The 16,397-nt window shown below is 46.5% G+C and overlaps 1 protein-coding gene across 1 annotated transcript; it reads left to right on the top strand.

Annotated features, from left to right (window-relative positions):
- Positions 1-1,683: 1,683 nt before the first annotated feature.
- On the top strand, positions 1,684-10,023 carry ADAMTS1 (ADAM metallopeptidase with thrombospondin type 1 motif 1). The gene is made up of 9 exons (XM_027648634.1): positions 1,684-2,696; positions 3,090-3,436; positions 3,878-4,010; positions 4,386-4,553; positions 4,862-5,148; positions 5,387-5,573; positions 5,675-5,850; positions 6,704-6,879; positions 7,239-10,023. The coding sequence occupies exons 1-9, from the start codon at positions 2,192-2,194 to the stop codon at positions 7,978-7,980; spliced, it is 2,721 nt and encodes a 906-aa protein (XP_027504435.1). The 5' UTR covers positions 1,684-2,191; the 3' UTR covers positions 7,981-10,023.
- The last annotated feature ends 6,374 nt before the right edge of the window (positions 10,024-16,397 follow it).

Genomic DNA, 16,397 nt, shown 5'->3' on the forward strand with positions numbered 1-16,397 from the left:
ATTCCCTAAATTTCAAAGTACGTACAACTCCTAGGGAGGTATCCTATGCAACACAAAATTAAAAGCATGAATGAACAGTTCCTTTGTTGTGAGTTTTCTATGCTAGGGAAAGCACAACAGAGTTGGGCACACATTACCACATCTCAAAGATAAGGGTAGAGACTGACACACATCTCCAGCTTAAGCCAAATTAGGCCTCTGTTGTAACCAAAAGGGTATTTCTGCTCCTGAGGTATTAATGGGCAGCAGCCATAGTCTCCAGAAGTCATGACACTGCTCAAAATGTCCAGCATTTCCTGTTGTATTCTAAAGAAAGTCCCACATTTGAGGCCCAGTTCTGATTTTGCTCATCCCTCTGTGGCACAACAGCACTTGTGCTGAGCAAGTAGCTGGGAAATAGGGTTTACCTCTTCCCATGTTTTTTTGCACATCTCAAAATTCATTTCTAAACTTGCAAGATTTACAGAACACCATTGGAAACGAACGAATTGTTGGAATTTAGCAGGCAATCAGACTGTGCAATGACACAGACACGGAGTTCCAAGGTCATGTGACATGGTTTAAATTAGGAAGAATAGCCTTTGGGTTAGATTTAGTGGCATATATGGGACACTCCATCCTAAGAAAACAGCGGATACATAAAATTACAGAAATGTTCACCCTATCACAAGGTTTTGCTACTTCTGTTTTCAACCTCTGAGTTTTAAACTTGTATAAAATGCCATTTTGAGAGACACACAAGCATCTTCAATTTGGAAGCCCAGGAGGTCACCAACAGGTACACTGCCTTCTGTTTTCATTCACGCATTTGCTCACCACTTCTTTGTCCTCATCCTCCCGGCCTCAAGAAGCAGAAGGAAGCGTTACTTGGCAGTGCACATCGCACGGGCGTTGTATATAAAGAATTAAGGGGATTAGCTGCACCACTATGGTTGGTTATGGCTTCAAAGGAAAACATTGGCTGCACCTACGTAAATGTCTCTGTTTAAGTGATTTAAAAGAAACCATTTCCCAGAAGTACAGGTGCATGACTGACTACAGCTATTAGGGCCGTGAAAGGGCAAGAATTGCTTGGTGAATGGCGGGGGGGATGGGGCCAATAAATAAAACGACGGAAAAGCCACGAAGGCGATCAGGAATCCCCCTCCCCTTCCTCCCCCGCCCCAGGAGCTCCGGGCCGTCCACCTGCCGCTCCCCAGCCCCGCCGCACGCCCAAGCCCCCGGACCGGCGCCGCCCGCAGCCCATCCCGGCGCTCCAGCGAGAGACCCGCGTCCGCCGGGCAGCGCGGGGCACAGCTCGGGCCCACTGCGGCACGGACTGAGTTCGGATGCCCTCGGGGACCGGGGGGGACGGACACCCCCGCGGGCGGGCGGGCCCCGGGCAGGGGGAGCAGCGGGGGCAGGGGAAGGGGCGCAGGCCACCCGGCAGCCGAGAGCCGACCCCGGGCTGTGCCCGCCGCGCCCCGTCCCGCCCCGTCGGGGGCGGCGGGGGAGAAGGGGGGCCGGCAGCCGCCCGCGGCCGCGTTACGCACGCAGTGAGCTCAGCGGCCCGGGCCGAGGGGCGGCGCGGCGGGGGGCGGCGGGGGGCGGCGGGACGCGCCGCGGCGGGGGCGGCCCGGCAGAACCCCATAAAGGGCGGCCCCGGCCGCCCCGCTGCCGCACTCAGCCCGCACGGCGGAGGGGGTCGGAGCGCGGCTGGCCCGGAGAGCCGGCGTTCGCTCCGCTCGGCAAGGACGGGAGGCTCCTCGGCGGGGCCGTGGAAGTGCAGGCGGGACCGTCCCGGGGCTGCCGGAGACTCGCCGGAGCGTCCTCCCCGCCCGCTGCCGCTGCCGGGGAGAGCCGAGGAGGAGGCGGGAAGGAGAAGCGGCAGCGAGAGCAGGACAGAAGGCAGAGAGACGGACCGGGGGGCACGGCTGCCGCCCTCGCACACCCTCGCTCCCCGCCACCGCGCCCCGGCCATGGGAAAGCCGACGCCGCCGCTCCAGTGACCGCGGGACCCGGAGCCCGCCCGGTCCTCCGCCAGCAGAAAGAGACTCAGACACCCCCCAAAACCTGAAAGCAAAAAAAAAAAAAAAAAATCCTATATCTCTATTACATATTTCTCTATAAAGTCAAATAAAGACACGAGAAGGGCTCCGTCAAGCCGGCGGGTGCAGCAGCGAGCCTCCCCCGCCCGAGCGCGGCGGCCGCGATGAGGCCCGGGGGGCCCCTGCCGGCGCTGGCGCCGGTGCTGGCGGCGCTGCTGGGGCTGTGCAGCGCCGAGCGCCGGGCCCTGGTGCTGCCGCGGCGCCTGGGCGCGCCCGCCGGCCGCGAGCGCTTCCGCCTGGAGGCCTTCGGGGAGCGGCTGACGCTGGAGCTGGAGCCCGACAGCAGCTTCCTGGCCCCGGACTTCACCCTGCAGTACCTGGGCGGGCCGCCGCCGCCGCCCGAGGACGACCTCTCCCGCTGCTTCTACTCCGGCACCGTGAACCGGGACCCCAGCTCCGCCGCCGCCCTCAGCCTGTGCGCGGGGATGCGCGGCGCCTTCTCGCTGCGGGGCCGGCAGTACCTGATCCAGCCGGCCCCCGGCACGGCGCACCGCGCCGGACCGCACCTCCTCCGCCTGCGCGGGGCCCGCCGGGCCGCCCCCGCCGCCCGCTGCGCCGTGGCCGAGGCGGGGGCGGGGGTGGAGGGGCCGCAGCCCGCCGGGCTCGCAGGTACCGTCGGGACGCCGCGCCGCCCTCCGCGGGGACGGGGATGGGATGGGATGGCATGGGGTGGCATGGGATGGGGTGGCATGGGATCTGCCTCGCCCAGCGCCCCCGCCCCGACGGGCGCTGGCAGGGATGCCCCGGCCAGAGCTTCCTCCGCATCGCATCCCGAGGGGCGGCGGCGGGGTGCTCCGCACTGGGTGCGGCGTTCGCCCGGAGGCAGCGAGCTGGACGGGTTATTCAGCGGGGGCTGCCGGAGTTTGGGGGCGGGAGGCGGGCGCGGGGCCATGGGGTACGTCCCTTGAGTATCGGTGGGTTTGGGCTTCCTTACGGTGGTCTCTTGTTTTGTTGTGCTGACCTGCGCTTTCCCTCCTTCTCCCTATCTTATTTTTAATGCAGAAACGAGAAGCAGAAGGAAAAAGAGGTTTGTGTCCAGCCCCCGCTACGTGGAGACCATGCTGGTAGCCGACCAGTCCATGGCCGAGTTCCACGGCAGCGGGCTGAAGCACTATCTACTGACACTGCTCTCTGTGGCGGCCAAGCTGTACAAGCATCCCAGCATCCGTAACTCCATCAGCCTCGTGGTGGTGAAAATCATGGTCATTTACGAGGAGCGGAAGGGACCTGATATCTCTTCGAACGCAGCCCTGACTCTGAGAAACTTCTGCAGCTGGCAGAAGCAGCACAACCCGCCCAGCGACCGGCACGCAGAGCACTACGACACGGCAATCCTCTTCACTAGGCAGGTGAGGGACATGAAGGTCAAATCCATCCCCACGCCCTTTGCTCCCTACCCCAGGAGGCCCCTTCTGCCAGGAAACCCCCAAAAAAGTGTTCAGAGACAGTCTTGTGTCATCACAGCTTTGGTGAAGTAGGCTAAAAATTAGATGAAGTGCTTTTTATTTTGTTAGTCTTTTGCTGTTTGCATCATCTCAGGTGAAACTTACAGTTTGTGCACTGTATTTCTGCCCCATATATTTTTAGCAGATTTAGGATGGAAATTATGCATTTTATTTCTACGTGTAACCCTTGTGTATGTTCCAAAGACAGATTTTTGCCATCATACCCATTGAAGTGCTGAATATTTATGCTCTTTCCATAAGTAAAGGCAAACTGCCAGGGCTGGATGGCTCTTGCCAAGGTTAAGTCTCTGATCTGATTAATAATGAAACTGCCTTTTTTTACAGGACCTGTGCGGTGCCAAGACATGTGATACTCTTGGGATGGCTGATGTGGGAACAGTTTGTGATCTAAACCGCAGTTGCTCTATCATAGAAGACGATGGTTTGCAGGCTGCCTTTACAACAGCCCACGAACTAGGTACTTGAAGCTTTGAAAGGCAGTTTCATGTGATTAATTGAAGCCAGCTTGATGCCGTAAAGCAACTGCCCAGCCTGCACCGCGGGCTCACCCGGTGCAGTCAGGAGGAGGCAAAGCTTTGCCTTGCAGCAGGGTTGAACTGGGGAAAGCAAATCCAGTCTGCACAGCATTGTCTGCAAGAGCTGTGTGTTTGACTGACTGCAGGAAAAAACGGGAGAGAAGATACAGTGCCATCTGCTTAAAATCTGGCAGCATTCAGATTTGGGTTATTACTTAAAGACCAGGCTATGAGCAGCTCTAGAGTAATATTTAAAATACTACTGGTAATGCATAGGACAGACTTCCTAAAATCACAGAGTTTCCTTTTTTTTTAAGGCCATGTGTTTAACATGCCTCATGACGATGCAAAGCAGTGTGCTGGTATTAATGGAATAAGCCGGGATTTCCACATGATGGCATCTATGCTTTCCAATCTGGATCGCAGCCAGCCGTGGTCTCCGTGTAGTGCCTACATGATTACAACATTTTTGGATAATGGTCATGGTAAGATTATTAAGCTTTCCATTCATGTGGCATTTAAGCTCTTGTGCTTTACTGCTCTGCTTTTTTTTTTTCTTTCTTTTTTTTCTTTCTTTTTCCTTTTTTTTAACAGAGTGCTTTCTGCTTCAGCATAGAGTTAACCTTTTGCATGCTGCCAGTGAATTTAGAAGACCCTTAGTTTTATAGAAATGGTGGCAAAAATGGGCTCAAAGACTTCTGTCACAAAGCAAATGCAGTTCCCTTTTGAAACTGAATTCACTCACAGCATCATCTGCCTTTTTTTTTTTTTTCCCCTTTTTTTTCATCTTCAGGTGAGTGTTTGTTAGACAAGCCCCACAAACCAATCCAGCTCCCTTCTGACTTGCCTGGCACGCTGTACGATGCCAACAGACAGTGCCAGTTTACATTTGGAGATGAGTCCAAGCACTGCCCCGACGCAGCCAGTACGTGTACGACGCTGTGGTGTACTGGCACTTCTGGAGGACTGCTTGTGTGCCAAACCAAACACTTCCCTTGGGCAGACGGCACCAGTTGCGGGGAAGGGAAGTGGTGCATGAATGGCAAGTGTGTGAATAAAACTGAGAAGAAGCATTATGATGTAAGTATTGAGAAAGAAATCAGAATGTATCTTGGGTTGCAGAGTCGCATGGAAAATGCTGCGGTGGGAGGAATCAGTTAAAAGGGGTTGAATCAATGGAGGCAGACAGTAATAAAACAAACTTGGAGCATCTAATGAGTAGTTTGGGTAAAAATGAGCATGATTGTGGTTTTTGTGGTTTGGTTTTGTCTTGCTCTTACTGTATTAACTTTTGTTCCCCTTCTGCTTGTCATTCCAGACGCCAGTGCATGGGAGTTGGGGGTCCTGGGGGGCGTGGGGAGAGTGCTCCCGGACCTGCGGCGGTGGAGTGCAGTACTCCTTCAGGGAGTGTGACAACCCCATCCCGAGGAACGGCGGGAAGTACTGTGAAGGGAAGCGCGTGCAATACAGATCATGTAACATTGAGGACTGCCCGGATAACGATGGTAATCCTGTCCCCATTTCTGAGGCAGAGGATTGGTGTCTTGTGGAGGAAGAGCATGGACAGGGATGATCTAATGTCCACCTGTCTTTTCTCTGCCTGCAGGCAAAACGTTTAGGGAGGAACAATGTGAAAAGCACAATGAGTTTTCCAAGTCTCCCTTTGGAAGTGGACCTGCAGTGGAGTGGACACCCAAGTTTGCTGGTGTCTCTCCAAAGGACAGATGCAAGTTGGTTTGCCGAGCAAAAGGAACAGGATACTTCTTTGTTTTACAGCCAAAGGTATTTCAAAACCATACCTCTTCCATCTAATATGAATAGGATTTTTATCTTCTCTCTTTATGTGAAGGGTCAAACAGTGCAGAAATCTGAAATTATGTCTTTCTTATATTGAAATTGGATTATTCGTTTTCCTACAGATACAGCTTAATCAGTACAAGCATGCTTTAACTATTCTGGCACAGTGCTTCCAGTTATTTCACACGTACTGCCTCTTCTACCCACTCCACCATGGTTTCCTTTCCTCTCCTTCCACCAATTTGATTACATGAAGATATGTTCAGAAAACTGGGGGGGGATCTTTGCCAAAACACTGGTGCTTTCTCATACTGGTTACTAATATGCTGACAGCTTAAAATAAACATGAGGAAAAGTGTTCATCTTGCACAGCTACTTGAACTCACTGTCATCAGATGTTGAGAGCCAGTAACTACCAGGGCGATGACACAGATGTTTTTTGTAGACCAGTACTTCTAGAAATAGAGGATATGTTGAACAACATTAAAAGCAATGTTGATACTGTACTTTGAGAACATGACTGCCTTCTAGTGACATCAGAAAACAACATTCTTTCTTTACATGAAGTCAGTAAAACAGTTTTGTATGAGGGAGTATTAAAGAAAACTGAAATTTTTTGTTCTTTCCTCTCACCATGACATCATTTTTGCAAGTGAGATGAAGTAGCACTACATACCTCCGACCATGGGCTGCTTTTTAATTTCCAAAGCCCTGAAAATACAGGTGCTGCAGGTCTACCACCTGTCCATACTGTGCATTTGAAATGTGTCTGTGTTACGCAGTTCCAAAGCAATGTGCATCTTTTAATCAGAGGTCCTGCTGTTTGTTTCTTGCAAAGGTTGTGGACGGCACCCCATGTAGCCCCGATTCCACGTCCGTGTGTGTGCAGGGGCAGTGTGTAAAGGCTGGCTGTGACCGTGTGATAGGGTCCAACAAGAAGTTTGACAAATGCGGTATTTGTGGTGGCAATGGATCCACTTGCAAGAAAGTGTCTGGCACACTTGTAAGAGCAAAGTGAGTATATGACTGCTGCTGTTACTTTGTTCTGGTGAATGTTTTGTGGGTGCAAACTCTGGCTTTCCAAGTCAGCGAGATGTTGCCCAAGTGTGTCGTTGGAACTGAGATTTGATATGTCAGAACGATCTGACTGAGGATGACTTACAGTGGAATGCAGCAAAAGAAAGCCCTTACGTGTGGGCGTGTCTCTGCAAATGTGGGATGTGACTTGGGGAATCCCTTACTCCATTCATTAGGTTGGCAGCTCATGACCTAAATGTTTTGACTAAAAACGAAGTTCAGCCTTGTGCTGGGAAACTTCTTCCCTTTCCCAGGGAAGAGCGGAGGGCTCAGTCTTTCTCTTTTCTCTCGGGCAGACCCGGCTACCACGATGTCGTCACCATTCCGGCTGGGGCAACCAACATCGAGGTGAAGCAGCGGAACCACAGGGGCGCGAGGCACGATGGCAGCTTCCTCGCTATCAAAGCTGCAGATGGCACCTACGTCCTCAACGGTGATTACACCTTGTCCACGCTGGAACAGGACATCACCTACAAGGGCAGCGTGCTGAGGTACAGCGGCTCCTCTGCCGCCCTGGAGAGGATCCGCAGTTTCAGCCCCTTGAAGGAGCCTTTGACCATCCAGGTCCTCACGGTGGGGGACCTGCCGCAGCCCAAGATCAAGTTCACCTATTTCGTGAAGAAGCCCACGCAGCCTGGGTCGGAGAAGGCGCCCGGTAGAAAGAAAGAGTCCTTCAACGCCATCAGGGAGATCATCTCGTCCGAGTGGGTCATCGAGGAGTGGGGCGAGTGCTCCAAGTCGTGTGGCTCGGGCTGGCAGCGGCGGGCAGTGGAGTGCCGGGACCCGCAGGGCCGGCCGGCCTCCGACTGCGCCCGGGAGCTGAAGCCCAGCAACCTCCGTCCCTGTGCCGACGTGCCCTGCCCGCAGTGGCAGCTGGGGGACTGGTCACCCTGCTCTAAGACATGTGGGAAAGGTTTCAAGAAGAGATTGTTGAAATGCATTTCTTATGACGGCAGCGTGCTGCCGCAAGAAAGCTGTGAACCTTCCAAGAAACCGAAACACCTAATAGACTTCTGCAACGTTACGGACTGCAGTTAAAATAGGACAAGTTGGGAAAGCTAAAAGTCTTTTATTTTTTATTTTTTTTTTAACTTCAGAACAATGCACTGAAAAAAAAAAAAGAGGGCTAGAGGCAGCACATGTGTTTTTGCATAAAAAATTCATGGTAAGGATCCACTGAGGTGGGACAGTGCAAATAGCTTTAGTTGGCTTTGCATCCTAAAAATACCCTGCCAACTGAAAATTTGATGGGATAGCAGACCCATGTCACTCACTCATCTTCAGCAGATAACGCCTAAAGACATCATAATTGCCTTTTTTAAAGTCTGTTACAAATTAAACAAAACAGGAGCAGTAAGACATGTTTAAGCAAACATTTTGGGGTTTAGTTATTTCTTCCTTCTTTTGGATTTATATTGTGGTACTGATCAAGTCCCCAGGTGTAGGAAGGGGAGGGAAAGGGGAGTGAAAAAGATAGCTTAAAATAATTGGTCAGAGCTTACCTACCTCACAAAGGGCAAAAAAACAGGATTGGAAAAGGAGCTTTAACTATGTCATTCATGGCTGCTATTGTTTTAGAGAATAGTTTTATATAAAAATAAAGCCATATTCTCTATGTGTAAAGAGTAAGAAGTATCAAGAATAGTCGGTCAACTTCACAAATAACTAAACTTTTTGGGTTTTTTAAGTGCCTTTATGTCATCCCAGTGTGCCTGTCCATTTCTCTCATCCACTCCAGTGCCATTGTGGTGACATATGTAATCCAGAGGCTAGACAAAGTGGAAATCTTCATGGAACAGATATTACCTCTGGTTGCTCTTTGTGCCTTCTGCATACCTTCCACTGGCTTTTCTGATTCCAGCTTGGTCCTACCTTCCTGTCAAACAGACTGATGGAGTTTGTGAGCATTTGAGTCAAGCTTTGACGTTCAAATCTTTTGCCTTGCCCCAGCCAATGGATATTGTTTGCATTTGGGTTAAAAAAAAAAGAAGAATCCCACTGTGAATGGGAACCTCCTATGCGGCCTCTGATGGGTTTGTAGTGCTCAATCACTGATAAGGTGGGAAGGCAAAGCTGAAGGATAGCAGGTCCATCCACAGCTGCATTCACATGATTGAAGTTTGTGCCAGTTCATAGACAATGAGAGAATATGGCTTTCCATATGTATATAGTAAAATATATTACTATAGATTTTATATACTTTATAAGTATTTTATATTTCTTTCCCTTCTGGGAAAGGTTATAAATTGTAATAAATGCATATAATGAGCATATTTATTTTTATACTTCTTGTCTAATGTGATCTTCTAAGTTATCACTTTTTTAAAAGGACATATAACAAGGATAGAGTATTTATACAGTATAATATGTTACTAGAAGTAATAAAAGAACCCTATAAATTTTGGAAATGGAGCGTCTTTATTTCACTGGACTAAAACTAGTCCATCAAGCAGAAAGAGCTTGGAATCTAAGGAAATGTTATGCAAAAGGCTAATAATTAACTGTGTTAGTGAAGAGGTTTGGAAAACTCTACCTGTACAACCATACATCAGTTAAAAGAGGTAATTTTGTATTTTATTACTTAACCACTAATTCATCTATTAAAAATCACAGTGCAACTGGACTGATGCTACTGGTTGTAGTAACTGCTTGCAGAGGGAGTATTGCTGTCAGTAGTGTTTATAACCAACAAAATACATACAAAAGTAGTTTTACCTGCTCTGGTTAACCTTACCCCAGTGGGAAAGGAGCATTTAAAATTCAAAGCCTTTAACAAGCACTCAGAGGTTTCCCTCACCAGTTTCTGGAGGCCCTCCTGATCGTGCTTTTCTAATTAGAAGTACTGTATGAATGAGCTGTTCTAACACTGTTGGTTACACTTTTTATTATGTTAAAATAGATATTAAGCATTGAGAAACTGATTTTTGCTCCCTCATATCTGATCTCATGACCACTGCACTCAAGGGAAAATCTTCGGTTGAGCTCAGTAGGATTTTTGCCATGGAATTTAAGACATCAGTCATTTATGGATACTTTTGGCTTTATGTCATGTAAAAATCTATTAAAACTTCCTTTGCCAATGTTTGGACTCAGTCTTGCAGAAATAGTTCCCACTTTATTCTGTGGATAAAATTCTGGCCCCTCTAAAGCACAGAAAAATTCCCATCACGTCACACTTCATTGAGCATTGCTTTGACATGCAAAAATACTGGGGACTATTTTGCTTCTAACATTATTTAGGAGGGAGCCAATCCCTTTCTGTATTTATAAATAGTTAATAGTATGTATAAACACAGCAAATAACTATTTATTTGTATATATGTACACCAATATTTTACTACAGCAGGTTAAAATTAGGATTATATACAGTTTCAAGAGAAAAAAATATACATTTTTATTTTCATATTCTGCTGTTGTTGTTACTCCTTGTAGGCTTCATGTCCTAACATGTAGCTGGTGGTTGGTGTTACCTGAAACAATCTTCATTTAAGATTCCAAGGAGCTACAGTCCTGAAAAGGCAACACCCTGTGATATCTACAGAACTGACGAGGTCCCGTGGCTTCTGGGTGATGGCAATTGCCCAAATTTGCTCTCCTCAACCAAGAAGAAACATTCAAGGCAAGGCTGAGAAAGCCCTGCAGAGGAAACAGCTTCTCCATGACCTGTCCATATCAACTGAAGCCCAGCTGAGGCGCTGACATACTCTCACTTCTTGCAGTAGTGCTTAAAGAGGCTCTTGGGAGAGAAAAATGGCATTTCAGAGGCACCACCTTTCATGCTGAAGGGAATTTGGATCCAACCAAATACAGCCAATTCCTTCTTTAACAAAAGGTGGTGAAGTGTTCTGCATTTCCAAAACATTGTGACTGCATTACCTAGGTCAGTCAGCCCTGTGGTTACAGTGAGGAGTCAGAGGGGGTGAGGGAAATCAAACACATTTGGTATTTTACACAAATGTCAATAACAGTTTTTACACTTTCACAAACAGCTGCATAATAAAATGAGTGATGAACTAGTAAAGTTTTATGACATACTGGCAGCCTATTTGCTATGGTAGCATTCATTTCTTCAGAGCACAAACAAAGCAGCAGCAGGTCAGTTGTAGTGCGGCTGACCAAGACTGCATTTCCAAGTCATAGTTCACTGGCTATTTTTCTTTGATTAGATCATGAATTCTTGGAAGCTGCACCTCTTATACAGTAATAAGGTTCATGAATCACAAAATCATAGAATGGTTTGAGTTGGAAGGGACCTTAAAGATCATCTTGTTTCAACCCCCCTGCCATCAGCTGGGACACCTTCCACTAGACCAGGTTGCTCAGAGCCCCATCCAACCTGGCCTTGAACACTTACAGGGATGGAGCATCCAAAACTTCTCTGGCAAACCTGTTCCAGTGCCTCACCACCCTCACAGTAAAGAATATCTTCAGTATATCTAATCTAGATTTCCCCGCTTTCAGTTTGACGCCATTCCCCCTTGTCCTGTCACTACAGTTCCTGATGAAGGGTCCCCCTCTGGCTCTGAAAGCATTGTAGTGAGTAGTTCTTAGACATTTCAGACATCATGAGACCAAAGGAAAACTCTTTCCTGTCTTTCAGAGGCCTCAGGAGCCTGGCTTTGGATCAGAAGGCCAGTCTGAGGGCTAGATCTCCAGAATCCAATCTTCAAACTTCACCATCTAAGTTAGAAAATAACTGGAAGTTTGAAGAGGAGACTATTTATGCTGGAGAATTATCTGCCAAGCTGATTAGTTGTGGAATTGTGGTATCTATGCTGGGTAAGTATTGTAAATGGTGTAACTAAAAAATTTGGAGTAGCTGTTTTCCTCTGGTGCTGTTAATAAATAATGTGATTTTCTGCTTGAAATTGTATTAACATTAAATAGGAAAAACCTCAAAACAGTATGTGATAGGGTTCTTAAGCTGCTGCATTCTCCTCTCTTTAGTTCAACTGTTGTTGTAAAACCAAGAGATGTTGGTGTCATAAAATAACTATTTTGCCATTGGTTGTAATGCATGTGGTTTCAAAGCAGTGAAAGGTTAGTGGCTATCTGAAAGTTGGTTCTGTTTGAGCTTTCAGAATAAAGAAATAATTGTATATATCTAATATGGAAAAATCCTGAAATTGTCTAGAGCCATATACTTCAGAAGATGATACCTGCATTTCAGAGCCACCAGTTGCCTGAATATATTCCAACCTGTAATTTTAATGTCATGACATGGACTTAGAGCATAAAGGCCCCAGATCTGTATGAGTGACACTCCCATTTGCCAGGCAGTAGCAAAGCCAGGATTTCACTTTCTGAAATGCAGCTCCACATAACTCGTAATGTGGCAACTGGATTCCTTTGTTTGTAGTTTCACAGTAGCTTTCATTCAAATCAACATCTCCAAACACTGTTTATGTTTCAGCAACAAGTAAGCACTTTGCTTTTATCATTGCCACGTCACAAGTGGGTCAGCAGATGTGAAGTAATGTGATTTGTTGAATTTTGTAGGACAAATAGGTTATATGGACTAGGGAGCGGAAGTTTTAGACAAAATATATGAATACACTAATTAGGTTAGGGAATGGAAAAGAAAATACTCCTAAAGAAATTCAGTAAGGCAGCTTCAGAAGAATAACCCAGAGTCCTCAGCAAACAACCCCACTGTACTGTCTGGCTTCTGCTCATCTGCTGGCTCTGAAAGTGCTCGCGCAGCTTTGCTTTCACAGCTCAGTGTTACTCTGGCCTCATACACCTGGGAAAGCTTTTCATCCCCTGCAGTTGCAGACATGCCTGCCACACACCATTTGGAGCAAAGATCAGTCCTGTGTGATATGGTCAGGACTGCTTAGTTCTCTAGGCAAAGAGGGTATAATTAGGTGAGAAGTTTTCCCTAGCAAAGGTCACCCAACACCCAAATATAGCAAACAGATCACCTGCCCCCACGCCTCCCCAGAACAGAGCCAAATCTCTAGGACATGTCTAGGCTACAACAGGAGTGTAAGTAAGCATTCAGCAATAGCCCTCATTTAGCATAAACCCTTGCATTTTGCCCTGTTTTGCATAAACAGATCACACTGTTACAACATATAGAGGCAGAAAAAGAACAGGAGATTGCCACTTCTTCTAGCAGCACCCTCTTGAGAGCTCTTCCATGGCAGCATCAAACTGTGGTGCTTTCCTAGTGAAACAGCAGCTGCAAACGTGCATTCGTGCTTGATATTCCCCCTCAAAACACAAAACAACCTGTATCAACAGAAGGGAAGTCAAAACATTGTTATCAGGTTCACAAAGTAGTGCTATGAACATGGTGTTCCAGTGCTCCTGAAGCCTAGGGTAGCTGAAGCCTAGGGTAGACAGATTATTGCTGGAGATGAAAGTAGCCTGGTTTGGACTCACAGATCTGTTTTACAGTCCACAACAGTGTAAGAGGGTCTTGTGCGAAAGAGATTTAATGTTGGGCAACAGAAATACAGTTTCCTACAGTCTCTCTGCCTGTAAGCTGTGCTTGATAGCTTCAGTGTGATAAAGGATGTGTCATATTGCAGCCCAAGACCATCAGCTAATGAGATTCCAGATACCTGGACAATATCTAAATTTAAGCATCCAGAATCGAAGTTGAACCAGTGCTAAATCTGTCCTCTTTAATATACTATACTTTTGTGTCAGAATGCTGCAAATCTAATTTAAGTTTCTACCAGCTTGTGAATTTTCACAGATATTCCAGCTGGAAATTAATATTTTCTCCAATATTAGTTGCACTCAGCTATAAGATATTTTCCTATGAACACAAAAAGGAGCTGCATGTTCCAAGAGGGAAATCATATGGTAGAGATTATAATCAGGCAAGCTGAAAGCAGTGGCCATTTTAATTGTGCACCAGTATATTTTTTCCAGTATAACTAAGACAATATGCCTGTCTCCTCCCAAACAATTTAAATGTAGGCTGCCACTTCATATGATTCCTCATGTACAAAACTGGAGATGGAGTTAGGGATAAGAAAACAACTTAAATTCAAATATTTTGATTAAAAAATTTCGCTTTCAAGCAACACACATTAACAGAAATCTTTTCTAAGTAGTTATTCTAATGGAAAACGTGTACCATCAAAGATAAGAAGCTTTCAAACAATTTACTTCTGATTTGCTTATTCTGTTTTCTTCAGTTTTCTGACAGCCAGACTGGCAAAAAACTTGAATGCTGTGATGTCAAGAAAGAGGGACACTCCAAGACATACACTGAAGGCACAGCTAAGCACAAAGTAGTGGGTCATTCTGCACCATCTGGCAGATGGGCAGTGGCAAAATCTGACATCACTAGGGCATCATTTTTGTTAGAAATGGCTTCAAAGCTGCACCACATCCTACCACAGTCTGTACATCTTATGCTTCTCACATGTATGATCCCACTTCAGCCTACCAAGAGCTTTAAATAATTAACTTCAGCAGCAAAACCATGAAGTGCTCTTTAAACAGTCACAAAATTGGCCTCATCTGTAGCTACCTGAATGAAAGAAAGATGTTGTGTGGGTACAGCTCTGATTCAACAGGGCGTTCAGGCACATACTTACACCCATCCTGATTCAAGACAGCCCTGGTTAAACAGGAGACAAAAGGAAAGTTCATCTTCTTGTGTTTAATCTGAGTCTTAATTACAGGTTGAATTAATTCCAAGCCTTGATTAGAAACTTTTCATAAAGATAAAACTGTGTGAGGTAAAGGGAAGGGAAAGGGAGAGGGAAAGGGAGAGGGAAAGGGAGAGAGGGAGAGGACTTTTGTGGAATTGTTAATTGTGGAAACTTTTGAAACATATGTTGGAGATTAGATTTCACAATCAGGCCTGGACAGATTTAAAAGTGAATTAAATGCAGTCTAATGTCCATCTCCTTCTCCTCTCCCAGTGAACCAATAAACACATTTGGAGATATGTTAAAGCAATGAAGACTGATGTTTTCCATTTTTCATTATCATCCTGCTGGAACAAAGGCAGAGCACAACATGGAAGCACTAGAGGGACTCAGCTGCCTTTGATGAATTAAAAAAAAATGAATTAAAAAAAAAATAAATTAGAAAAAACCACCTCTGCACATGTTTCCACTTCATTCTTACAATTTATAATTTTATTTATTTGCAGTTTTAAAAGCATAGTAGTTGATGTCACAAAGGAGAGCCCCCAGAGCTACATGTGAATTCAGCTCCAGCTGAAATGGATTCAAGTGGGCACTAAACAGCTGCCTGGCAGACAAGAAGGTCAGAGGCATTAAAGAATATAAATGTTAAAATCCTGCATAAAATAATTTTGAATATCATCTAAGCTGGCAAAAGCCAAGCAACTCAGAGCTAATGCTTCCATTTGCATAGGGACAAAAATTTGTATAAGCCTGTTTCTGAAGCTCAGATTGAAGTAATGGATATTACCCACATAAGAACACTGGCTTTAGTGAGGCTAAGTCATATACTTACATCTTTATTCCAGGTTTTAAATTAGATTCCTCTTGGTCTGACTTTAAAAATCAGTAGATTGATATTATTTAAGTCTGTGCCACAGATGTTCTCATCACTGCATGACAGCTTTAACTGCAAGGAATGAATGAGAGAGCTCCTGCCTTTGGGGTGCAGTGCAGAGGAAGAAGAGACAGGGATTGACACCATCCTGCTGAAGACACCTCCCAGTGCTGGAAGGACAGGAGGATGGGTTTGCAGCTGGACTCTCCTCCTGGGAGGTGGGCTCTTCCAAGTTTCTGGATGAAAGTTCATGGATGACACTGACAGAATATTTGCTGGGAATTTGACAGGTATGTGAGCACTTTAAACAGTGTCTGAGTTGCTTAGAGCAGTATGGAAATTTCACTTTCTAGTGAGAGGGACATGTAAAGACTTGAAGGAGAAAATGAAGATATTGGCAACATCAGTTTAAAGCAAACTAGTGACTTCATCTTGGTGCCAGTGGTGCTCTGGGGCCTTGCAAAGAACCTCTCTAGCCAGTTTCCCTTTCCCAGCTGCAGGTCCAGGAATTTCCCTCGGGATGCAGGGCTGCTGCTGAGCCACAGACCGATGGAAACCCACTCCACTGTGGGGCCAAGCAGTGTCATACATGGCCTGCAGCCAGGGTGAACCTGGTCTGAGCTCACAGCTACCGAAATAAGTTGTGTGTTTGGCATCACTGATTCTATGCATCACTGGTTTCTCCTGAGACACGTGTTCTCACTGGTAGCATGCAAATTGTTTGTTCAAAGAACAAAACATGAAGCCAAGGTTTGCATACTACATTCCCTAAGGATCCTAGGAGAGAGCTTCCCACTGGAAATGGTTGTTCTGATGACTGTTTGCAGACTACCTAATGTGGAGCAACAAAGCTGTTTGTACGGGTGAAAAGGGCATAATTTCCAAGAATAGAGAGCAACTGCCAGTCATTCAGCTCAAACAGCTTTGTAAAGGACTTTGTTAAATCAGGAGGGGACTTGGTT

Source organism: Corapipo altera, unplaced genomic scaffold (assembly GCF_003945725.1).
Source record: "Corapipo altera isolate COAL_440 unplaced genomic scaffold, ASM394572v1 58, whole genome shotgun sequence".
In the NCBI taxonomy this organism is placed as follows: Eukaryota; Metazoa; Chordata; class Aves; order Passeriformes; family Pipridae; genus Corapipo; species Corapipo altera.

Bases quoted from the DNA above. Each gene is read 5' to 3' on its own strand.
- ADAMTS1 (XM_027648634.1), top strand. From the start codon at position 2,192: ATGAGGCCCGGGGGGCCCCTGCCGGCGCTGGCGCCGGTGCTGGCGGCG. The intron at 2,697-3,089 runs GTACCGTCGGGA...TTTTTAATGCAG, and splicing joins GCAGCCCGCCGGGCTCGCAG to AAACGAGAAGCAGAAGGAAA. The intron at 5,574-5,674 runs GTAATCCTGTCC...CTCTGCCTGCAG, and splicing joins GGACTGCCCGGATAACGATG to GCAAAACGTTTAGGGAGGAA.